At 40.5% G+C, this 26,998-nt stretch overlaps 1 protein-coding gene across 1 annotated transcript; it reads left to right on the plus strand.

The window, feature by feature from the left end:
- Positions 1-684: 684 nt before the first annotated feature.
- LOC310986995 (putative oxidoreductase YjmC) lies at positions 685-11,160 on the plus strand. Its single transcript, XM_083973133.1, has 11 exons — positions 685-813; positions 4,701-4,849; positions 5,602-5,790; positions 6,242-6,303; positions 6,547-6,600; positions 6,756-6,854; positions 7,630-7,765; positions 8,331-8,449; positions 8,644-8,739; positions 9,013-9,123; positions 10,397-11,160. Exons 1-11 carry the CDS (start codon positions 806-808, stop codon positions 10,460-10,462), a joined length of 1,089 nt encoding a protein of 362 aa, XP_083829259.1. The 5' UTR covers positions 685-805; the 3' UTR covers positions 10,463-11,160.
- Positions 11,161-26,998: the final 15,838 nt, after the last annotated feature.

Genomic DNA, 26,998 nt, shown 5'->3' on the forward strand with positions numbered 1-26,998 from the left:
ATCCTGATTGCTCCACCCATATTCACAAGGAATGAGAAAACAAACAACCAAAACACATTCTTCTTATACCATTTTGTGGCAACTCCCATATTTCTATGTGCATCATAGCTCTACTTTTAATCTAAACCAGATCTGAATGACTGGAGGGATCAACAAGCAAACAACTGTGACCCCCCCCCCCCCCCCCCCCCCCACACACACACACACACACACACACTCATCATCTTCATTGTTTTGCAGATACCAACAGCTTAGCTTAAATCATTCCTTTACATATTAAATACATATTATTAAAACATATTATTTTGGTTGCACTCCAGAATATTGTATAACTGACTGGAAGCACCCAGACGTAAGTTTCATACCTGATATTACACACTAGTAACAACACGAGGGGAGGAGTCCTGAGGATGTTATGCAGGTAACCTAATTGTTCTGCAGGAATCTTAATTTGCATTGATCCAAAAAAGAATTCCTGATAAAATCTACTAGTGATCTGCAGCAGACGTCTCTACTATCTACATTGTTGGCAGCACAAAGCAGGAGACGAATCGCCTGGAGCCCCACACCCTTGTCACGAAGAGGGAGGCCTGTGAGAGCGACGAGCCCGAGCCACAACCCCCCCCACCCCCTCTCTCTCTACGCCCACAGTTATGAAGACAGACAGGATACCTGGTGGACTTGGCAACACTGGGCGTTCCCAAACGCTACTGCTGGTGCTGGAAGAGCAAGTCGCTAGAGCCATCGCATCGCGAGTCAGCAGCCACAGACCTGCAGGAGCAGCGCACAGGACCACACCGGCAACATGAGCAGGTAAGGACACGGGTGGTTTCAGACGAACGGAAATCACGCAAAATGGAGTTAATTGAAGACACGAGTGACACTTCTGTTAAAACATAAACATACTAAACATACTGTTGGTGATGTAAAGAGAACAGGTTTGGGCACTTGCACTGCACCACAAGTTATGTGATGTAGGCTATGTGGTGATTGAGACATTGCTGATTTTTATCAAAATGTTGATGCAACTCCAGATAACTTTAGTCAACTTTGTCTTAGCTATTTTTCAAGAACTGACAGTGTCAGAAAATATTGTGACAAAAGGGAAGTAGGCTAAAGGAATTTAGTTCCCTCGAAAAGTTGTAATAGACAATAGTGTGCATCTTTGCCCTGATCTGAGAGCGTTTTGCAGAACTGAAAGATCCTGACTGGCATCAGTTGACATGATGATTTTGAGGTACAAGACAAATGACTTAGTTTTATTTGTGTCAATATTTAGCCTATACCACGATGAATATTTGAATAATCTTTTAAGTAACCACTTGCAGTCATATTATTATCACATCAGTTCAATCTAGTTTTGTTTCAACTTTATTTCAGCAGGATCACCCTACAGTATCAATAGCTGTTGCTTCCTATAGGGAGCATCATGTACATATACATTAGTATCAATAAATTAAATTGTGTAATATTATCTTCAGAGATGAAGCATAATTACACCCCAAGCTTGAGCCAGTGTAGACTGGTCTGACTGCTTCCATATAGTTGTATAATGAATGATGTTCCACACCCTTTTGCATACGCTCAAGAGGATCCTCAGACCATGATCTGATCTGATGCAACATGTGGGGAAAAAACATTTGAGGTGAAACTTGGATCTGTTTTCAATGTATCTTCATGTGTTTTCTGCTAAATGTGGCTGTACATACTGTACATGTGTTGCATTGTACTTGAACCAATGACGGAGAGGTGACCCTGAGTGTCAACAGAAAATTGTGTTTAAGTCACACTCTCATGCACTTGGATTCCTTTCATTCACTGTATGTAAAGCAGGAATGATTTGATCAGTGTCTGCTCCTTCGGCTATGTCTGACAACCAATGACCTAATTACATTTACAATGTGGCTCCTAAATAAACACTTGTCATTGCGATCTTAGAACATGCTGACTGTCGCTAACATAAACTGTTCGATGTTGACTGTCTGAAGGCGGAAATGTTACACTTTCATCTGGGAAGTCAACAGTACAATGGCAAATGGTTGAGAAACAATAGTATTAATGTATGAATTAGTAAATTAAATAAAGTGTCATTCTAATGGATTTCCTACATAATTATTAATAGACTTAGACAGATGTTATAGTCATTCAGAATACAAGTGTAACTGAGAGAAATTTTGTTGATTAGCTCAGACAGAATTAAAAAATATAAATATGAGAATATATAGGCTACCATAAATATAAATATATCAAAATGCTATAAAGTGCAAAAATAGTCAAAAGTTAAAGTGAAGTAAGTGAAGTTGTCTGAGAAATACAGTGATGTGGTCTCAAATTGTAGCTTGATCTTGTGCTGAAAAAACACTCAGCAAAACTACTACTTTACTACTATTTGCACAAGAAATACACATGCTTTGTTGCACAGAGAAGTTTGATACTATTTTCATATACAGTACATGTCGTAGCTGGAGCCAGCAGGTGGTAAACTTAGTTTACCTAAACGTAAAGCCTGGAAACAGAGACTATTAACCTACTTCTGCTTTCCAAACAATATGGCGTTGAAAATTTTGCATTGTATTGTCATTTTCCTCCACTGAACCGGTCACCTGACCTCAGGATGTGACTGGACCTCTCCAAGAAGTAGAAGTAAAATAGAGCATTTCAGGTTTTGCAGCTAAAAAGTCATGATATGCTGGTTAAGATGTGAGGGTATAGGTGGATTTATAATCTTAGTAACAGGCTGTAGACTCATATTTACTGTGCACACATGGGAAAGGTATCTGTCCTCTCATGTAAAGAAGCCTACAGTGAAGTGCCTGCTTGAGGGCATTGTATAAGGGGTAATTTAAGTAACGTGTTAACGGAAAAAACAGCATAGGCTCTTTTTTTATGGGGCTTCAAAGCACTTCAAAGGTGTCAGTTTGCTAGATTGTAAGTTATGCCCACATCTCTTTTTTTTAATTAAAGGAGTGAAGAGTAAAGGGGGGTGGGGTTTGGTGTGGGGATGGGGATGGGGCGTGGACCTGTAGATGTACACAGTGTTCTTTTTGAGCTCCCATTTGTTCCACAACTCAATTAATGCAGGTTTCTTCATGAATAGGAGCAGAGGAGCAAGTTTCACAAATTATCTTCACAACAGTTTTGTTGTGAGGGGGTCAGGGGGAGTAGATCCAAATGTATGCAACTGTCGATGTATCAAACAAACCAGTTGATCCAGGATCAAGGTGTCAGGTGTGCTGCCCTCCAGATCTTTTTCGCGAGCATATGTGAATAACAGTTGTTGAAGATACTGTAAGTTAGAGTGCATTCCGCAGTGAGCTTCAGCCGCAGTCAAGCTGTGGGAACAGGATGCACATGTCTAGTAAACAATAGTTGCTGGTTTTGAATGGTGCTGTTTTCATTAAACGCAGCAGACAAACTGAGAATCATCCAATCACGACGCAGCACCAGCTCGCCTGCAGCTTATATCTGGACACAATTACGGCACGTTCCAAAAGTTACGACTTTTGTCGTCCTTCCAGCAACCACTTAATGCTATAAAGTCGAGGGGAGAAAACATGGGAGGAGCAAAGAGGGGCACAACATTACATATACAGGACATATTTTCTTTCTTTCTTTCTTTCTTTCTTTCTTTCTTTCTTTCTTTCTTTCTTTCTTTCTTTCTTTCTTTCTTTCTTTCTTTCTGTGTCCATAAAAACCATCAGGCATTGTCTGTCATTAGTCACTCAACCATCTTCCATAACAAGCACTAAGATTTTTCATAAAACATAATGCTAACCACTTCATGTCTTAAGCCATGTTGCAATCAATGCTGAATATTTTCGGTTGGTTAGGAGAAACAATATTGTTATATTGTATTTGAATATCTGAAAATTCTCATTAGACATGTTTTTGATTTGATTATTTTTGACTGTTTTCGTCACAGTGCTGATGGAACATTCTGTGTCTGGTCTTTATTCAGAGAGCATGTGGGTTTCATTTAGTCATGCATGAGAAGGCCTAATTCCTTTCTGAACAACTTAAAAGAAGACTGCAATAAATTTAAGGCAGTAGTGATCACTATTGTCATTTTAATTGATCACTTTGTAGTCACATGACATCTTTAGTTGACGTGAAGCTTTTAATGCACAACATTAAATGCATAACTTTACTTGTGACAGGAACAGAGAGGGTGACATCATTATCTATTGAGACAATCATGGTCTAGTACATGATGTCCTCCTGACAGTTTTTCATTATCTCAGCTAAGCATTTCTCTGGACAGTTAACACAAAGGTTGCACTTTTGCTTGATGCTGGTCATTTTTCTGCTGAGCTGTGTTTGCATTGACCGTTTAACGTAACACAAGTGTAGGTTTTATTTACCCACATCATCCATACGTATGTTTACTTGTGCAATCACCGTTTCAGACATGGACTTCAATCTTTAAATAAGCATAGGAATGACCATTGTGTCAAGTCGTGTGGACATGTAGGGCAGTCAGAGCGGTCACCGTAGCTGCAGGATTTTGCTGTGGGGCAAAAGTCACATAGTCCCTGATGAAAAAACTATTGTTTGCATTATAGATTTTTCAATGGACAGTCTACAGTCTTCACCATTTGAATGCATTACTCCACTGCAGCAAAACTAATTAGATCACATTGATAACATAATCACCTACTCCCCTGCACCTCTGTTCCTGATTGAATAATTGCTCTCTGCAGATGTTTGATCAGCCCGACGGAGGTGCAAGGCTTCATCGAGAGGTGCATGACGGCCGTGGGCACCAAACAGCACCATGCACGCAGCCTAGCCGAGGTGCTGGTGGAAGGAGACCACAGAGGCCACTACAGCCATGGACTCAACAGGATGGGTCAGTGGACAGCTGGACGTTCATCACTTTATCTGTGTGATTGATTTAACCTTCATGTTAGCTGTCTGCTACCATGTTATGGTCGGTTTCAGCTGTAAAATACACTAAAAACATTTTTTTTCATCCAATTTATTTTTCTTCTCTTGATTACATTGTTAGGCTTCCTTATCCATGAAAATATTGGTTTTAATGCAGTGGGCCCCTGGGCCTTTTTTGTCAGTAGGCCCTTTGTCTTAAATGTAACGTTCCTCTTGTCAGCTTTCTGCTACCATCTCTTGTGTTAGGGTCAGTTTTGACCCGAGTCTTAAATCAGCTGTAAAACAAACTAAAAACAATTATTTGTCATTCCATGTGTTTCTCATCTCTTGGTTACGTTGTTAGGCTCCTTGTCCATGAAAAGGTTGGTTTTGCACTTATGATTTCAGTTTTAACTCTAATTATTGTTCTTATTGATATAACTAGGTCAAAATTGACCCTAACACCACAAATATCATAATTTTAACCAAAGCATTTTAGAATTTTGTGATTTTTTTTCTTTTTTTCTTTTGTTTAAATAGAAGTCAAAAGGCTTTGATGCAATAAACACATTTATGTGGTACTTCTATGCATTAAAAACCTAAAAACGGGTCAGTGGCGACCCGAATACAAGAGGAAGATTAAAAATGGCGGCAACACTGTAGTGGTGCAGAGGAGAAAAGTGGGTAAAATGTGACTGATGTTTACGTACAGGTGTCGGCTTTCCTTTTCAACAGACATGTATGTGAAGGATATCCAGTCAGGAATCTGTGCCAAGGATGGCGAGCCGGTGTTGGAGAAGGAGAGCGCAGCCACGGCGCTGGTGGATGGGAAGAACCTCCTGGGTCCTGTGGTGGGAAACTTCTGTATGAATCTGGCCATTAAGAAGGCCAAAGAGGTCGGTGTCGGCTGGGTGGTGGCTCGCGGTGAGTACCTTTCTTTTTCAGGCGTCTTCTTGATGTGTTTGCTCGAATTGCTGTTGTAAGACTAAATGCTTAAAAAGCCATACCTGTTGCACTGGAAAACCTAATTTGTATGATGCATTCTGGGTAGGATAAACATGCAATCTCCTTTTATGGTGAGTGGATGTTTCACACTAACATGCTCAGGTATCAGATGCAAGCCTGTATTTGATTAGACTGAATGTTCGGCATTCATAATGCGATTATTTCCTCTGTATAACTATGAGTGTTTGGCTCATGTAACAGGCAATTAAGAGTGAGGACATCCAGTGCAGATAAGACTGATAACTCAGGTTTATCGAGGGCCAAGTTTTTCTTTGGAGAAGAAATTAACACATTTCAATAAACAAAACAGAGACCATGAATCACTATTGCTTTTAAACCACTAAATGTTAATGGGACTTTTCATTCTCAGGCTCCAATCACTACGGTATTGCCGGATACTATGCAATGCAAGCTCTGAAGGAAAACATGATTGTGAGTGACATGTTTATTTCCCGTTGATGCATTTTTGCTGTTGGAGGATAAAGGATAAATAAATATCAGACATTTGTTCCACCTTCAGTGTAGCTTTTTCCACAAAGGAAAAAAAAATGAATTCAAATAAATGTGTGATATTTTTTGTATGATATTCATAAACAATAAAAATGTGAGTGAATGTACTTTATTTCCTAATTTAGTTTTTTTTTTTATCTTCTAACAATGATCTGACCCCCACAGGGCATGTCATTTACCAACACATCCCCACTGGTGGTGCCTACACGTGGTAAAGAGGTAAATGGAATAAGCTACTGTATACATGCTACATATGAGTTAGTCTTATGGTGCTGTGGAGATTGTTCTGTGTTTTTTGCAAAGTATTGGTGGACAATAATCTATCTAATGTAAAAATCTTTCCCATCCTAATATGGCGAACCTGCTTCTTGTAGTGCACATTGGGCACCAACCCCATTAGTGTGGCAGCTCCTGCTAAAGATGGAGACAGCTTTGTTCTGGACATGGCCACATCAGCAGTAGCACTTGGAAAGGTGAGATCAGGATTTTTTTGTGTGGTATGTTATGAAGTATGCAATGGTTGGTCACTGGAGTAAAGAAGCACTGAGATCGTCATGCCCCCGTCAGAAGCACAATCCTCCTGACCGCTCGGTCAATGTAGAGCTGAAAGTCAAGTCAGTTTTATTTATAAAGCACCAAACAATATAAGTTATCTCAAGGTACTTCACAAAAAGGGAAGGTGTACAGGTACAGAGATTCAACAGATCCCAAAAAACAGATTATCGCCACGGCTAATTTTCGTCTGTTGTCCCCAGGCAGGTTGTTGTTATAATTAAAAAGTGAAAAAAAAGATACATGAAAAGTACATAGAAGAGCCATAGAAAACCAATACAGGGAAATACGCTATAGGGACAAAATACTAACTTAACGAAGAACATACAACACAAGTACAATAAAACAAATCAAAAGCAAAGGAAAACAAGAATACCTCCGGTGTAGTACATATCAAAATTAGCAGTGACCATGAAAGAAAGGAAAAGAAAAAACAAAAAGCAGATTAAAGCCTTACACAGACCCCACAGGCCTTAAGCTTGTTGCCCACGACCCAAATTTCAGCATTTTAGAATTTTGTGAAAAAAAAAAAAAAATAGAGGTTCCTGACAAAGTCAAAAAGCCTTGATGCTATAAACAAATGTATGTGGTACTTTTATGCATTTAAAACCTGAAAACGGGTCACTGGTGACCCCAACAGAAGAGGAAGGTTAATGTGTTTTGTTTAACACTTTTCTTCTTACTTGATGTGCACAGGTGGAGCTCCACGACCGGCGTGGAGACCCCATTCCTGAAGGCTGGGGCTGTGACCCTCAGGGGAAGCTGTCAACAGACCCCAAGAAAGTCCTGAATGGCGGAGGACTGGTGCCCATTGGTGGTTGTGAAGCCACAGGTCAGAAACCAGTGAATACAACTCCTCTTTGACATGTCACTGACATGGGATGTTGACATCGTCCTTAGTTGTTATCATTTTCTGCCCTTTCCTCGTATAAAATATGTGTAACAATCAAAGAGAAATTGTTTGGTTTCTAGTTTAAACACTGCTCTGTATGGCTGTTTCATTGGGGCCAGCAAATCATTATAACACACTATATAATACACAACACTGCTGGTGAAAATATACAAGGGTTAATCCTTGTGGTAAGTACAGTGATAGGAACTTTTATTTTTGTTGCCAGCTGGACCACGTCACATATTGACTGTTTGCTTTGTCCATCTGATCGAGTTGCAAAAGTTCTCCTCCATGCCAGAAACTGGAGAATCATCAACAATTGATTTTCAAAACATCTCTCTAAAAATAAAAAAACAAACTTCCCTCGCGCCTGAATGTTCAGTTTAATCATACAAAGATAGAAATGAGTTAGAAAAAGTTGGGAACCATCAGTATACTGCATTGGTTGCACTGCATCAAAGGGCTGAAGTTCATTTCTGTCATGTTCTGTCTCTGTGGCTTTCAGGAGGGTACAAAGGCTACGGTTTGGGAATGATGGTGGAGGTATTCTGTGGTATCTTGGCTGGCGCTCAGTACAGCAAACACGTCCGCACGTGGAAAGTAACAGACAAAGTTGCCAACCTGGTACGTTGGATTTGTCTTTTTTTTTTTTTCTCTTGCCCTGTGTTGTGTTTATCTGTCGCTGTTATCTGAAAGACAAAATCAATGGTGCTCAGACTGAGGGCATCTTTCTGAATACGTCACAGGCCTCTTGACTGTTTGTTTTGGGTCAGTTCACAGTGTTGTCATCCTCCTTTTTTTTTTTTTTACGTGTTCAGGGTCAGTGTTTTGTGGCAATCAACCCAGAGAACTTTGCTCCCGGGTTCGGCGACAGGATGTCAGACCTGCTGTCCATCCAGAGAGGCCTGGATCCTGTGAGTTGACCCCATTCCCACTGACTTGATGAACACACATTGTAATGTAGATCTCTTATAGCCATGACAAGATGGGAGATATACCGTGGTAACGTTAAAAGAAGCATTTATTTAACAAAGAATAATGGAATTAAACAATAGATCAGGATGTCAGTAGATAGGCATGGAAAGCATTTTGAATGAGTGGAGTGGTTGAGTGTGAGCGTGCATGGAGTAATGAATAAACGATTTCTCAAGACAAAAAGACACACAAGTAATGTTGGTTTATCGCAGGCTGACGCAGACACTCCAGTTTTGACTGCTGGAGACCCGGAGAGGATGAACATGAAGAAGTGTGAAGAGTTGGGTGGGATTCCCTACCACATCAATGTTGTTAACTACATGGTAAGACTTCATGAAGTGACAGCACCAGCCATATATATATATATATATATATATATATATATATATATATATATATATATATATATACAGTATGTATATGTATATAACAATCCTCATTTTGCTTTTTTTAGACTAAATAAAGGAAATTCAGCATAACTAGTCAGATTTCAAGGTCCTTGTAGGCTGACTGTGTTAACAAGGCCAGCCTAGCTTCTTTATTTATTATTGTGCAGAAAGAAACAATATAAGACATATGTGGTGATGACAAGAATAAACGAAAAACAAAACAACACTACAAAAAAACAAGACAATACAGAGTAACAGGTGTGATGAACGTATAGGATGGAACTTAAAGGTGTACAGAAATGGCCGTTTGTCCTGTTTGTCGCGCCGAGTTGTCACGAGTTGCCGCACGAGTTTACCCGAGTAAGGAAAACAAATTTGATTCGTTATCGAGCGGGCGGGATATTTAAAGCTTGAGACCGAGCTTGGTGTGTGTGTGTTGTCTCAGACGTTTGATTGACGGATGACGGATCCAATATCAGTGGCTGATGAATCGCGAGCCAGCTGACGTATAATCCGTGCGCCTGCATTATTCAATGCGGAAAAAAAATACCACACTTTCATCCCGGATTTAATCAAAAAGTTTGGCCTACACCGACTGATAGATGAGTTATTACACTAATTTTATGACCCAGAGTGGGCTCAAATTAAATGTTCTTTTCTGTACAGCTTTAAAGAAGAATCAGGGTCAGGCAGTGCTACTACTACTAACAATAATAATAATAATAATAATAGTAACAAAAAAACTGTAATATTGATAGACATAACGAGTAATAGAGATAATGGAGTGTGATGAGAGGTTTCATGTGTGAGAGAGGAGAAAACAAGCAAAAAGAGATAATATTAATATTAATAGTTAAACAAATAAGAAGAAGGAAAAAAAGAGAGAGAAAGAAGAAAACAAAACAAAAAGAATAAAGAAATACAGAGAAAGTTGGAGGTGGGGTTCAGGTTGGAGCGGGGCGTGGGGTGGGTGAAGTGTTGCAGTGGGTTGCCTTCATATGGGGGAGATGCTAACTCCCTGACACATTGTAATGTGTGCGCAGGCTCTGCTTCCTGAGTCATTGCTAAGCTAAGCTAACGGGTCATCTTCATCAATTCATATTGTGCTGTAAAGATGTGACAATGGTATCGATTGTGTTATTGAATTCTCTGCAGTGACTTTGAGATTGAGCTCACCTGACTCGAGTTTTGTGTTTTGTGTCTCCAGAACGAATGTGCCAAGAGAGTTGGTGTGAGCCAGCTGCTGCCTTGTGACAAGCTTGTCTCCAGTTAACTGGTCCAGTCAAGATTTCCAACACTGGAAAATCTGGCACTTTTGTGTATCATCAAGGTCAGACCGAGCAACTCTGGGATGCTGCTGACGCACAATAGCCTATATACACTGCATGTTGACAGTTGTATTTTATTGATTTCATCATCACATATCAGGTATTTTAATCTTACAGCAATTTGTAGGGAAAAAAAAAACATGAAACAACATCAACTATGAAATTCGTGACAAGGGGAAAATAACAAAGTGTTTCTTTTTGTGAAACAAACTTTTTCTCCTGATTTTTTTTTTTCCATCCAGTGAAATCTAAATCTAGATTTAAAGATGTTTTCAAGATGCTGTGTCTCAGAGAGTAGAGTTCCCCAATGTTTTGCCTGAAGCATTTATTAGTCACAGGTTTCTGAATAATGGATGCCTGCATGTGAATGGGTTAAGAAAAGTTGTGTGATGTTGAAACATGAGCCAAAGTCATTATGGTTTGTTGTCATTCACTTGACAGCTAGCACATTCCCTGTTACATTTGGCATGTGATGTAATGCAGTGCAATTGTATTCCTGTGCAATAATGGCCTCAGTGTAACTCAAAATATATTTTAAAATCCTTTAAGTATAAAAGGCCATTTAAAATTTTAATACATTTAGGTGATCTTTTTATCATCTTAATGTCATCATACGTGCCTTACTGAATAAAAGCCATATACACGCAAAACTCATATGTCTATGAATTTATTATTAATGGTTGTCCCTTATTACAGTAACAAATGTATCTGGAAAAAAAAGAACCCATAAGCAAGTCAACCACCAGGTGGCGACGTAAGGTGTACATTTTTAACAACTCTCTTTGTGACATCTCAAACTCAGTTTAAGTATGTTTTAGTATTCTAAGTAGTGTATATTGATAGTTATAATAATTTTGTATAGTTGTTTATTATAGTCTTAGGTCAAGTTAATCCAAGTTTTTATGTCTTCACTCAACAATTTTGATTTTTGAATTTTCCATGTTACTGTCATAAAAATGTTGACACATTTTTGTGTCAGTTGCTCTTTTACATTCACATGTTAAAATTCCCATCCAATTTATTATTGATAAAATTTTATACATGACAAAATGAACTCAACACAGATGTAACAATGCAGTTGGTGTTTTGAAATGAGCCTTGAGGTCAGTGAGGGCATGCGTGGGATTTTGTTACCACTAGATGGAGACACAGTCTGGCTAAATCCCAGAATCCCCTTCAACCAGTACTGTTGAAAGCCTTAATACTTTCTACAAATTCCATTTGCTCTGTGATTATGGTGTTATTTATTATACAGATTACATGTTTAATTGAATCTCATTTTAAAAGACACTTGTTGCTCAGTAAAGTTGAACTTAATTATGTTTCAGTTTGTGTTTGTGTTGATTATGACTGAAACAATTATGTCATCTTGATCTGTCTTTTCAATGCATAAAGTCAAGAGTCTTGGAACATTGTCATGTAAATACATGGATTCCTCCTTTGCTTTATTAGATCACTACTTCAGCAGAGGTTATTGTGCTCAAACTTGATATTATTAGGCTACAATTCGTAATATCTGTGAGTGTGAGATTCTTGCACATGAATGTGATGCATGGATCTGTTTTTGTGAATGTCTCCATGTGTCAGATGCATTAATGTGTGTGTCTGTGCCTTTGTGTGTCTGTATGTGTTCAGAATGACATTATGATGCAATTAGTGCCAAAAATGTTTTATGTTTTCATTCTAAACTGCCTGTCTGCCTTTGTTGTATTGAGCACAACAGTCCTCTCCTCCTGTTAGGATCAGTTTACAGCTCACTCTGAAAATGACTGAAGGAAAGGCCTCTTCCAGTGCCACAAGGGAGAAGGGGGACTGGGCAGTGACAGATGCCCAGATCAGGACCCTAATCTCCCATGCCAAAAGTCCTGGCACTGGGCCTCGGACCCTGGATGTCTCGTTAACACTTGGCCGGCCGCAGACAAAAGACGAGAAATCAACAAATCAATGGGCTTTCAGCCTCACCGGGGGAGGGGAAAGGAGGTGGAGGAGAGAGAGGTGGGGGTTAGCGAGTGTCGGGCTGGGCCAGGTCTGCAAGTGGGTATGAAGGGGATGCATGGAGATTAGGTTTTTTGCCGAGGGGGAAGGTGGGTGTGTGCTTGGTGGAGGGCTGTGCCGAGTCCAAGGATTAAGGGGCCGATTCAAACACTCGTTATAGGGGGCAGACTCAGAGGTGTGTGCACATGGATGGATGGATGGATGGATTGATGGATGGATGGGTGGGTGGATGGGTGGTGGGGGTCTAATCTACCCTGGCCTTGGCCTGGTGCCCTTGTGCGGATTAAGCAGGGCCCCAAAGAGCCCCGAGAGCAGGGCCACTGGCTAAGGATTAAGCAGATTCTAACAGGTGTTTTCTTTTGTGGTGCTGCGGGGGGATCTGTCTGTCACTCACTGAACGAGCAAATCATGAAGTGATCGGCTATTACTGATGGGGCCAGTGATGCCAAAAGGCCATGGCAATTGTGCAGGCGTGTGTGTGTTGGTTAGTATTTGTTTTTGGACTATTAGACACTACTGGCTGCTCAGTGGTGGCGTATTTTTCAATAAGCAGCAGCACTATTTGTCCAGGAGAGGAGCCCGATGAGGAGGAGTGATACGTTTTGGCTAAAATGGTGCTAAACTGCGAGATAAGGAAGGACTCATGTTGAGAGGGTTGACGTCCTGATGCAGCTGATCAGTTGCTGTGACTGTGAAGCAGCAGCAGCTCTCTGCACTGATCCACTATGGAGGAGATTAGTGTATCTGCTGCTGGAGAGAAGCACTTTCACACTGTAGGAGGATCAGATCAGAAGAGCTTAGAAGTCACAGAGCTTGTCAGTAACAACATTAGCTAAGAATCACACACACACACACTTGCATAGATGGCATAAAAAATAAAATAACTTGATGTATTATGTGTGACAAACAGTTGTTATAATAAACTGCAGTGTTTTATACAAAAGCATAATTGTGGTCGTTACAACAATGAGAAAGGTAAACTCGTTTACGTTTGTACTCGTGTACAAGGTTTGAACTGATGGGGGGCGAAGGATGGGCGGAGTGGAGCAATGGAGAGAGTGGGAGGAGAGCTAGTAAAGCTCTGTTGCTCTCCTGCTGGGTCTTTAATGAAGTGGAGAGACTTCCTGGTCTGTTCCTTCCAGCTGTTGTGCCTACAAAGCCAAGATATTTGGCCTTGGCTCTTTGTCCTGCTTGGGCTACCATACCTCCAAATGACTGATCCGCACACGGAGGAAAAAAAATAAAAGCAAAGCATCTGGTGTCATGATTTCCCTCAACCGCTCTGATACGCCAACATCCCTCCATCTGTTGCCGCCCTGGTTGGGGGTTCAGACTGATGGAGGTTCAGGTGGTTAAAACTCAATAAAGCGGACACATACATTCACGCTACCTGGCACTGCACTCCTATCAATCACTTTTGGAACGAGGTCACAGATACACTATCCCTTGTCATGGGTTGCCGCATTCCATTATCCCCTGCATTGTGCCTTCTAGGAGATGTTTCATCACTGAACCTCAATAAACCGTACAATAAACTTCTCCTCATAGCGCTAACTATCGCCAAGAAAACTATCCTCATGAACTGGAAATCAAGGAGCACAATTCATCTGGCAATCTGGAAAAAATTACTAACAGACTACTTCTCTCTGGAAACCCCTTCACCCACAATAAATACAACAGAACCCCAGTCCTTCAGGTCCGCTTTCATCGATTTTCTGTTTGATTAACCCTGACCATCTAATTTATAAATTTTCTATTCTTTATTTATTTACTTATTATTATTATTATTTTTTTTTCTTTCTGTGTGTATGTATGTATATGTATGTATATATGTATGTATATATATATATATATGTATGTATGTGTGTATATATATGTATATATTATTATTATTATTTTTTTTTTTTTCTTTCTGTGTGTATGTATGTATATATATATGTATGTATATATATATATATATATATATATATGTATGTATGTGTGTATATATATGTATATATATATTATTATTATTTTTTTTTTTATTTAATTAAATTTTTTATTTTTAGACCCAGTACCATGTCCTCCCTCTCCTTTTTCTTGTCTGCCGGCCAACCACCAGCGCAAATTCTAACATCTCGCATCATACAACACTGGCTCTCTCACACACTCACACACACACACACACACACACACACACACACACACACACACACACACACACACACACACACACACACACACACACACACACACACACACGTCTTGTGTCTTATGTCTTGTGTCTTGTGTCTCACTTGTTTTGTTTTCTGTGGTTCGACGACGCCGCTGCTGCTTGTGTGTCTGTCGGGTCACCAAGTACACATCTGATTGTTTGTTTTTTGCTATGTATTAGCTATGCACCGGTATAAAGAGAAGAAGGGAAAAAGAAAAAGAGGGGAGAAGGGGAGGGAGGGGGAGGGAAGAGGGACAAGGGGTGGAAATATCCAAAAGACAAATGACAGATAACTCATACCCTTTTGTATTCAGTTCTCAGTTTTTTGTTATTCCTTTCTTTTGTTATTCTTTACTATTATCGTTGATTATTGTTAGGGGTTATAATTACTAATTAGTATTATTTTTATTTTTTATTGTCACACACAAGCTCTGCGGGGGTTCCCTGGTGGGCCGGGCAGGTCGACGGACCCGGGGTCCCCACGTCCCCCCCGTCCCCTCGTGGCCTCCCCGTTCCGCCGGCTCTCTGCAGTGCCCGTCGCCGTGTGGCCCATCTCCCTATTTCTTAATGCATGACACACCAGATGAAAACAAATACAAACTAAACACTCTACATGGCCTACCCGGTCCCTTTTTAATGCACCACAAACACCCTGTTTTTAATGCACCACACTAACAAAAACAAAGGAAAGGGAGAGGTGGGCTGGGGGCGACCCAGGGTGGCTGGGTGTGGCGGGGCGGGGGGTTGACTGGGGGCGGTGGCGGCGGGGGTCCAGGGTCCGGTGCCTGGCCGATCAACGGGACCCGATGCATCTTGTCAATGTGACAAAAATGACCCCAGTTTATTATTTACTTATCCATGCATTTACTTGTTCAATCGTTTTTGGGTTTTCGCTCCTTATTTTTCAACTTTATTCATTTATTAATTTTTTTTTTTTTTCTTCCCTCTTCCTCTCATTCGCACCGCTTCTTTAATTCATTTTATTAATCAATCAAATTACCTGTCTATTCTTATTTATTCACTCACGTCCAATTCCACTTAAGCATCTTCTGCCCCCTCTTCCCTTGTTTCTTTCATTCTTTCATTCTTTCATCCTTGATCCCGACTGTCCCCTTTTCTTCCTTCTCACCTCCAGAATTAATGCTGTCATCAGTACGGTTATGTTTGCTATATGTTTGCTGTCATAGCTGTTATACCCTTTGTATCGTTTTTGTTGTTGAGACCTAGGTCACCGTCGTGATTCTTTAATTTCTTTCCTTTTCTTTGCACTATTACCATCACCACACTACACTGCACTCGAACTACACACGCACACCTTCTGTATCCATTGCTGTATGTCCGTTATGTTGTTTGTCTTGTGTTTCACAATAAAAAAAAATAAAAAAAAAAACTCAAAATGCCCTGAAGATGCTGTTGATTTATTTTAGTTTCACCTGACACTGCACCAGTCTCTGTTTAAACCTCAACCACAACCTAGATACATTTTTGAAATCTTATTTAGTAGTCGAGTCATCACATAAATTAATAAAGAAAGAAAGAAAGAAAGAAAGAAAGAAAGAAAGAAAGAAAGAAAGAAAGAAAGAAAGAAAGACAACACACCGCAAACTACAATAAAAATTTCAACTCTCTTCACAACAATATTGGCTCCTACACTAAATGAAGACCTGTTTTCTCACATTCACACCAATCATCTCATATAACAAGTTTTAAACACATCCTTATCTTTTTTTTTCATCCAGTTGACACAAAAATCTGCGAGACATTTCACTGAATTTTTCTTTGAACCACAGTAATTGATTTGTAAAAACCTGTTCAAGTCTGTAAGTTGAAATGGTTGTCATGCTGGTGTGTCACCAAAATGAATGCTACAGTAGTTTTGAATTGGTGCTTTGGAGGAAAGTGAGATGAAATGTGTCACTGCACATTATAATACAGTGAAATTGGAAGCGATACTCCATTGTTATGCACTGAGAGAGCCAGCAGGGAGAACACCACATACATCAAGAAAAAACCCAGCAGGAGGTCCTGCAGGATGAACGTCGGCATCATGGAAGAAACTTCATTCAAAGAAATGTTTTTCCATCTTTTCCAGTAAGTGGCATCCTTTGTTTCCTACAATGGCCACAACATCTGGCATTCAGACCTCTCCTTTCATCCATGTGAATCTGTTATGTGAAAGTGCCAGTCTTAGAGCTTGTATTTTCCAGTGGTAGTGTAAACCAGGTGGTTCATTAATTGCTAATCTGGTCAAACACGAACGAGAGAATAGCAAATAAAAATCAGACAGGAAGATGACATCTAACACCCGTCCTCCCTTTGTTTGGATCGATGTTTGCCGGTGAGTGGAATTTAATTTCCCTTGTGTGGTTTGCACACCTCTGGATGTCATGGCCACTGGCCTCTGTCTCTTACACCCATATGTTAACAGACAGCTGAGGCGTCGGCTCGCCTTTGTCTGTGTGTGAGGTCCTAATGACACTTTAACAGTTGTCTCCATGTGTTTTCCACTCTGGATGATTATGTGTTCACTTAACAATGTCACTTTCTCTGGATTTCCTGTCATCACCTTCAGGTATTCATCAACTTTTTTTTCCTTTTCTGGTGGCCTTTAAACTTCAAATTGTTGGAAGAATTTATCATTCTGTTTTACTTCACTGTATTTAAAAATCATTATAATTTATTAGTCCCCTTTCATGCAGCAGTTTAACAGGAATATTTAATCAGGAGATTAGTTTTAATCCATTAGCATAATTTCAACCAACAGATTAGATTGTTACTGACACATTTAAGTGCCTTTATTGAGTGGCAAAACTGAAGCCTTTCCTTCTTTACTGAGATTAGAGTAATGCCATCATTACTAAATAAGCTAAATAAATGGGAGCAATATTCCTTCTATTCTTAAATGGCAAAGTGAAAAAGCTGCAGTCTTCCAGCTATCACATGTTGATTAAAATATCCCCTCAGGATTTCATTCACTGACATTGTGTAGTTTCCAAAGCTATCTTTAATAATCTTTTTGTCAGACTGGAACTTGAGATCAATACAGGACAAGTGTTTGCTCAAATTCAGATGTATTTGATGTATTAGGGATCCCTCACCCAGACGGGCAGACGTACAATAGATGTTGTATACAGACAAGAAAACAGTTTATAACACAGAATATGGAAATAGAAATGTTAACAAGAGCTGATGAAGGCGGTTTCTGATGGGAGGAAAGGGACAGAGGGATAATGCAGTGTGCTGAAACAACTCCTCTCAGAATTACATCTGCTCCAATTTTGTGTAAATTCTCTCACAGATCTCCTCACAAGCTGCTGTAATACACCAGCAGTGTTAAACACCTCAAACTAATTCCTCCTGTGAAGCTCCTGACAGTTGTGAGGATTTTGTCACTCTCCGGCGCCAAACACAGCTCCTACATCACCCCACAGCCACGGGAAGTGACATCTGAAACAGAGGCGTCCCAGAACACCACGGAGCTGTGACTTCACGCCAAACACACCACGGCCTCCTTGATGGCAGCCAACAGGACCCTGCTGTGTCCCGTTAGGAGGTGAAAAGGTACGACGCGAGGCAACAAACGGTAATAATCTGACTTCTTTGATTTCAATTATTGCTCAACAAATCTCTCAGCAGCAGCCTTGAAAGAGGAGGAGAACATTTACTGAGCAGCTGTTGATTGATTTGATTTCTACTGACTCTGATCTTTTACTTGGAAGAAAACCAGTGCCTTTCCTTACTACTCCGGGAGGGAAAGGTAGCATACCCTTAGTGATCTTAACTTTGCAACTCTTTTATAATTTGTGTATTTTCAATAATGTGTAGTATTGTTGTATAGTTTTGTGCTGTGTAAAATGTTTTACGTCTGTTTCACTGTGTGTTCTTGTAGCTCCCCATTGCTGCACAGCCAATAGCCCCGAGACAAATGAAGTGATTGAGATTGAGAATGAAATCACTCTATCATTAAAAAACAAATCAAAGAACACTCATCACTTGTTGAAAAGCTAATCTTAGATTGAATCTTCCGATTAAAAATGGAGGATAATGTTTAGATCCATGTAGAAATTAATCATTCTTAGCTTTAGCACCACCTAGTGGCTCCACCCAGAACTAAAGGGAAACATTGCACCAACTTTTGCTAGGAGTTTTTCTCCAAAAGAACTAATGCCACAGGAATCATAAAATGGTTTACTTATAAATGTACTGATTAGTGTGAAATAGGCCATATGTTTAAAACAACTGCATTGTAGCAAAAATGCAAATTTACTCCTTGGGTCCCGGACAAAAACGTTTAAAGGTGTACAGAAATGGCCGTTTGTCCTGTTTGTCGCGCCGAGTTGTCACGAGCTGCAACACGAGTTTACCCGAGTGAGGAAAACGAATTTGATTGGTCGTTATCGAGCGGGCGGGACATTCAAAGCTTGGGGCGAGCCCGAGCTCCGTGTGTGTGTGCGTGTCTCAGACGTTTGAATGACGGATCCAATATCAGTGGCTGGTGAATCGTGTACAGGCTGACGTATAATCCGTGCGCCTGCATTATCCAATGCGAAAAAAAAAATACACACTTTCATCCCGGATTTACTCAAAAATAGAATTTTGCACAAAGTTTGGCCTACAACGTCTGAAAGATGAGTTATCACATTAATTTTATGACCCAAAGTGGGCTCAAATTCAATTTTCTTTTCTGTACACCTTTAACTATTAAGTAAGATAAGTAATATCATTATATTACTATTTTAAGTATCTATCAGGAGAACTCATTTAAAACCCAATTTTTTTTGTCCCCTTCTTAATTAGGTAACACTATATAATAAGTACACGCTATTAAGCTTTAGTTAAGCATTACATACTGAATTCATCATTTATAACACATGAATACTCATTAGTATAGTTTATAAACACAGTTAAAAATGTTTTACTCATCATTGATAAGCACTAACTGTATTTATAAACTACATACAAATGAGTATCCATCTAATCTAATGCTTAATAGTGTGTAGCTACTTATTACTCACAGCATCTTCTTCATCGGTTGGTAGTTGAATGTGTCTGCTAGGTGGAGGATACATACTGTAGAAAGGTTTTTTAAAAATGACTTCTAACATCAAATACTATGGATGGATCAATGGGATAACATCAAAGCATGAAAGGCTTTTGATCAGTGAGAGCGGACTAAACAAAGAGTCATATTGCCGCCCCCTTCCTGCTATGTGACAGTCACGTTGCTGTTTTGCTTAGGGGTCTGCAACCCTCTTTACCCTCAGATAAAAGTGCTTGCATGTGCCATTGTGATTTCATTTCTGCCCCCTGGGCAAAAAGCAGCCTTCATCTACAGTAGAGAGGGGATTAGAGTCCAAACCAACCGTAAACAGACCAACAGAGTCAAACCCCCCCACCCCCCCCACAACACAGGATACGATACTCAGCTCTGCATCAGACCAGCTGCCGCCCAGTTTACAGTTTGCGGAGAGCTGCTGATGTGTGACGACAACAACAGGTGACAGGTGATGGAGGGAGGGATGGGGGACAGCAGCTCACCTTTCTCTGTGGTCACTCACTCAGTGTTGGTTTAGGGGCTCCCAGGCCAGCGCCCGGGGGCCCTGTGATGGATAGGTACAGCTGAAACCGTCCTGGTTGGGGGAAACTGATCTAATGATGGTTGGGTGGGGGGTACAACCAGCCCCTGAGGACACCCTGACCTCTGACAGTGTTCACTGAAAAAGTAGGATTAGAGAAATGTATCGCTTTGCTGCACATTTTATAGGCTTTTTATTAGGGATCAGATATCGGCCGCTGAGTGTTGACCACTGGAAAAACAGAGGCTCATCCCTGCTGCACATATACACTGGGCCTGGGCGGGCCTGGAAAGGCAATGGAATTAAAGTTTCATTCCACAACAACTCCTTCCCGATTCCACACTTATAAAAAATAAAAAATAAAAAAAATAGATTAAAAAAAAATAATAAGTGAATCAAGTGACAGTAAAATGGCAGGTCAGCCTGGTTGCTGTTCGTGAAAAATCTCTTTCAATGTGCTAATTTACTTGAAAGTATTTGACTGGGTTTCTCGGGGGTTTCTGCATCCCATAATGGTCTAACTGATATTTCACTGGATGAATAAGTGTTGTCATTTTTCCTGAAATTGGGGGAAAAACCGAATTATGAAAACAAGCAGATCGGCTTAGTTTTAAATGTTAAAAGTTCATCAGCCCAATTAAATTAGATGATAAATTGGATTAAAATGAGATGCCTACGATGAGCAGAAATGGAGAGTAACTGTACACTTATTCAAAAGCTAAACCTACATTTCAGTACTTCTACCTTTACAGCTTTTAAATAAATATCATTTCACAATAGAAAACTTAAGATGTGTACTGGTTTTACACCTGTGATGATGGCATGGGAACTTCAGATGTGATAAATGGAGTTGGAAGCGTTCCATTTCCAGCCACCGAATGACCTTTGAGAAAATGAAATTACAGCCTAATTTTAATCTGTAGATTTTATTACATTAAATTAAACAGTAATTTAATTTGGTGTCAGCTGGAAGGATTGTAGCTCTGTCTCCCACCAGTGGCATGTTGCTGTGTCCCAGCCAACTCTACACACACACACACACACACACACCATCTGCACCACCCCTCCCCTGTATATCTCTCTCTTTCTCCATCACACACATGCGCACACACAACCTATTAATCCCTATGTGTTGTATGGTGATAGGGTTGGTTTCAGTCTCGCTGTGTACCAATTCAGTTGGTCTTTCTTATATGTAAATCTGTCAACACAGTAACCCGAGTCCTTTGACCAACTCCTTGACAAAGTGATGTTATATTTATATCTTTCTTACAATTGATTTCTTTATTCCTTTAAATCAGGCTTCTTATCATAATTAATCTTTATTTTCATTTGATTTTAGCTACATGTTTTAATTACGTCTTTATGCCTGTTATTTATTTTATACCTTTTATCTTGTCTTACTGTTTTAGTCATTTAGCTTTTACTGTTTGAGTAGTTTTAGTCCATTAGTTGTTTATCTCCAGTCATGGGAGCCGATCACACTGGGAGTTGCTTTTGGTCTCAAATGGGGACCCTCCTGTCCTGTGGGCGGCTCCGACCTGGGTGGCTAGAGGGCTCTGCACCTTGGTGTGGAGCCTCCTGTCTGCCCGGGTCGTGGTTGTCTCTGTGGCAGGCAGCACTCCCTAGTTGTGGGCCGGGAGCCCTGTTTCTTCTTTGTTGTTTTTAGCCTCTGAGGCACTTTGGGTTGCTTTTATGCAAGTGCCATACAAGTAAAATTTGATTTGGTTTGATTTGATTTGACAAGACCTCACCTGTTTTTAGCTGATGTTAAATTAGGAGAACATTAGGGCCGGATTTACTAAGATCCCAGATAGCGGGCGCTATATTGTTTGCGCCCCCTAAAATATTGCGTGTTTGGTTAGTGCACGCAAAACAGGTGATCTACTAAGAGTAACCCGCTAAATGAAAACACGTGCAAACCGCAATATGTAAATGAGGGTTTTGCGCGTGGTAATCGTTTCCGCCATGGAAAGAGTGGACAGAGAGCTGGACGGACGAAGGGACAGAATGACATTTGATCCGATGCATACAAAGACAGTACGTGTGTTCATCTCTCTCGCGCTCTGTTTAGATAAATAAACACAAATCGCTACAGGGCCCAACTCGTCATATAGTGACGAACAGGCAGCAGCTGCAGCGACAATCACGCACCTATGTGTGTGCCCAGGGCCGGCCCTAGCATTTTGGTGGCCCTAAACAAGATTTTTGTTTGTGGCCCACTCTAAGCGCAAACACCAAATCACATACACTACTTAAAACTGAATACAGACATGTTTGATAGACAGATGTAACAATACTCAAGTGTTTTATGTCTAATCTTCCGCTCTAAGTACACTGAGGCCAATTTGTGCTAGAACACTGTATAAAGAAATAATTTAGGCCAAATTTTCTGAAAAATTTCAAATCCCTTGTGAAAACATTCCTTCAGTCATGAGAACAAACTCTTTTGGTGCTTGAAATAGGATGTGAATACAGTAATAGATAAGTGTAGAAAACAAGTCTAAAATGAAATTTTGTAAAATCGCCTTTTGAGCATAAATGTTGTCATTCTGCCGTTCTATTTTCACCAAATGTCTTAAATGTGAGATAAAAGAAGCTGAATATTGACTTCAAAGCTTCATCAGATTTTTTAAATGAGAAATTAAAACAAAAATATTTACTAAATAAATGGAATTGTTGTGCAATGAAATAAATAAATGAAAAACACACAATTTACATTGTTCATATAACGTGTATTGTCACTGTGTCTGTGCTGTGTGAAAGGTAAAAAAAAAAAAAAAAGTGTAAGAGCTCAACAGGTCTGTATACAGAGCTGGAGCTGAGTTTAAATCTGAACTTTCTCATATATATATTTTTTTAAATAATCATGCTCATCAGATGAGTCAAAACTTTCAGTGTCTGAAGCACCATCATCACTGATTCTCTCTCTCTCTCCTAACGATTCTGTGGGATTGAAGCTTCACCGTTGTTTTGTAATTGACAGGTTCGGTCTCCTCTGCCGTCTCTCTCCATGCCAGCCGCTGTAGGTAAACCATGGAGCTAAAACTGTGATAGGAAGGACCTTAGTGATCCCAGAGTGCCAATTGGTTGGCCGAAGTTGACTGACAGGCAATTCAACCAATCACGTATGCTCAAGTTGACGGACAACGGATTCAACCAATTACGCACAGTGAGAGGGGACGATGCGTGCACTATGCTCTGTCATTGGCTCTCAAACCCTGGCTGTGAATAACATAGGTCATCGAGGGCGGGTGTATTTGAAAGAGGAGAGCCGTCTCTCGGTCACGGGAGCAGTTAAACCGCGTTTCTACGGCGTAAAATGACCGAAATATAAACAAAAACATATCAAGACCGTCGCATAAACGCGCGCGCCGACCGCAGTGTTAAAATGACTTGAATTGAACCCCAGTACCTTCTGATCATGTGGCCCCACCTGTCGGCTGAGGCCCTAAACAACCGCATAGAGTGTTTATGCCAGGGGCCGGCCCTGTGTGTGCCGCCCATGATCCAGTGGATTAATAGAGAGCTCAGGTGGGACACACGGATCTAAACGCTCTGACCACTGACCAGAGGGATCAAAGACGGGTGAAGGCAGCGATGACGTCTCTCAGTCCGGGACCGAGCTGAGCAGCCAGGTACTGGAGAGGAGAGGAGAGGAGGAGAGAGGAGAGGAAGAGAGGAGAGGAAAGGGGCGCACTGCAGGACAGACGTGCCCCGTGCGTAACGGCGCGTAAATGACTTTTAACACGGCTGAAAAACTGTTAGAGAATGACCCAGACGTGAGGAAATGCAGAGATGTAAGATCACGGGGCTCTGACAGGCATCAAACCAATAAACGCATACATTTTGGCAAAGTTGTATCAGTTACTACATGGTTTTCAGACGTGGTAAATAAAGACGCAAAAACAGCCACCGCAATCTCTTCCTGGTTTGGTAAATCACATTGCGTGCGCTAAATAAATCTATTTACATCTACTCCTCCCAGTATTTTGCACGTTCTGGCAGAAACGCCCATATTTACATATTCATCAAGGCAAACACGCTAAATGGATCGCACGTGCTATTTTGCCCATTTGAGAGACGCAATCCTCGGTGCGTCCGGTTAGTAGATCAGGTTCCACGTGTGTTTGCGCGTGCAATCACGTTTGCACACGTTTTAATACACGCAAACCTTTAGTAAATCCGGCCCAAAGTGTTAAAAATACTTGATGAGTTTGATGTAGATTAAAGGGATAGTTCAAAAATTTTGACAAATTGGCCCATTGCCATAATCACTGAAGTCATAGCAGTAAGTTTGTTACCTTTATTTGTCAGTGCAAGCTATTTTTTAGAACCACTGAGCGGAGCGGCAGGCTCCTCAGAGCTACGCTACGGAGGCTAATGGGATTTCTGGTTTCCCTCATCAAACTAATCACACAATCCAACAACTCCAAAACGCTCTGGTGGACAAGTTGTGACCTGCACATTCACCACGCTATGAGATAATAACAGAACGTTATGAGATGAGTTGTTTTACAGGTAAATGCAAAGGACTGATTCCCAAAAAACTGCCTCCGATGGGATCGCGCATCAGCGATTTTGCATGAATTTACCTTGAAAACAACTCAGTCTTGTAACGTTCTGTTATTGGCGAACCCGTTTTAGAGGTAAATTCATGCAAAATCGCTGATGCACGTTCCTGTCAGGTGCAGTTTTTCAGAAAGCAGTCTCTGCATTTACCTCTAAAACAACTCTGTCTCGTAACGTTCCATTATTATCTCACAGTTTGGTGAATGTGCAGGTCACAACTTGTCCACCAGTTGTTTTGGAGTTGTTGAATTGTGTATTTGATGAGGGAAACCAAGAAATCCCATTGGCCTCCGTAACGTAGCTCTGAGCAGCTCGTGGCTCTGCTCCGCTGTTCTAAAAATAGCTTTCACCGACAATTTAAGGTAACAAACCTACTGGTATGACTATAGCGATTATGGCAATGGGCCAATTTGCCAAAAATGTTGAACTATCCCTTTAAGCGCTAAGTGTAATCTGTGGGGATTAATTTCAGGCTGCAGCTCCCACAGGGCAGGACAGGTGGTATTCTGCCTAAAAGGTAAAACTCTGCACCAAGAACCATATATGTTCACATATACTGTATACATGTGCTTGTACATGCTTGACACTTAACTGCCGCATAGAATAGAACAAACCAAATCTTCAGATTTGCTGCAAAGCTAAACAGAGTTTGAACACGTGCAGCCTCAACAATAAGGGTCACAGAGTGCTTATCACAGGGGTACTATATGGGGTTATATAACCTTGTAGTGTGTGATTTTTGTCCCCAGTCCACCTGTATCAGCAGATCTGTATCAGCTATAGGGTGACATCAGCAGAGTTTCGTCCAGATTTAAATGTAGTGTTAGGCACAGTTATCGACGGCACTCTTTTCAGATGATTAGGATGTTGACAATGGGTCTATTGAGTGAAGATAAGTATGAAATGATTACCCAAACATGCTGGTTCTTTATGAGTAAGATCTGGGAAACAGTATAAACACTGAGACAACCTATCTGAGGTGAACAAGAGTTAAAATAAATCCAGCAGTCACACAGGCATCGTCCGTGCACAGTGATATATTTGTCTTGATACTTAAGATCTGTTTATCCAGCTGTGCTAATAGACTCATTAGGTGTAACTCAAGTGGATATGACCAACGCCAAGGTCAGATCAGGGGAACGTGTAACTCCTTTTCCAGACACAGTCAACTTCCTCTATGAAACAGTGTCTGTTTTTTTCATTTTCTAAAACTGTAAATCTGACGGCTTGTGTTTGAGATAACAGTATGCACTCATGTAGCCTACACAGTACATACAGTAAAAGGTTTATAAACGTATCTCAAATACTGGGTACAAATGTGTGCACATTGTACTATGTGCTCTGCAGGTATGTAACCGGTGCTTCTTTTCTGGACTGTAAATATACGGGTATGGGGTAGGGAGAGAATCTTCAACACATACGCCTCCATGGTGTGTGACCTAACACCAACCTCAATCAAACAAATATACTTGCACTGATATAATCAGATCTGGAGCTTGGACCAGGAGACCCGGTGTTATGCAATTAACAGAGTGTTTTTTTTTGTGTCAGTTTTAAAGGAATACTTTACCCAAAATCAATAATTCACCAATTTTCTACTCACCCTCATGCCAAGGAAAGGTTTGAAGAACTTTTGGAGTCATCAAAACACTTTTGGAGTTCCAGGGGGGGTCTGGCTGGCAACGGATTTTCATGTAATGGTGGCGGATAGTGTTCACTTTTGAATGGTCCAAAACACACACTATGAAACATCCAAATACCTCCATACTGCTCGTCTGTACTGACCCAAGTGTCCTGAAGCCGCCACATGAAAAAGTTGTTTGAAAAAAATGTATTTGATCTCTGTTTTTAGCCTTGTTGTAGCAAAATTTGCTGCGAGATCTTCTTCCATCATACATCCAGTGGTTTACAATGACGAATGAACATCTTGCAGCAATACAATTTCACAGTGTGTGTTTTGGACGATTCAAAAGTGAACTCTATCCACTGCCATTATATGAAATTTGTTGCCAGCCGGACCCCCCCTGGAACTACAAAAGCGCTTTGATAACTCTGAAAGTTCTCTAAACCTGTCCTTGTCCTGTCCATTATGTGTTGGAAGTGATGTTACCATATTAACTGTGATGGGATATATTATTGTCACT

The sequence above is a fragment of the Trachurus trachurus genome (genome assembly GCF_905171665.1).
Source record: "Trachurus trachurus genome assembly, chromosome: 6".
NCBI classification, from domain to species: domain Eukaryota; kingdom Metazoa; phylum Chordata; class Actinopteri; order Carangiformes; family Carangidae; genus Trachurus; species Trachurus trachurus.

Bases quoted from the DNA above. Each gene is read 5' to 3' on its own strand.
- LOC310986995 (XM_083973133.1), top strand. The intron at 6,304-6,546 runs GTGAGTGACATG...TGACCCCCACAG, and splicing joins CTCTGAAGGAAAACATGATT to GGCATGTCATTTACCAACAC. The intron at 9,124-10,396 runs GTAAGACTTCAT...TTGTGTCTCCAG, and splicing joins TCAATGTTGTTAACTACATG to AACGAATGTGCCAAGAGAGT.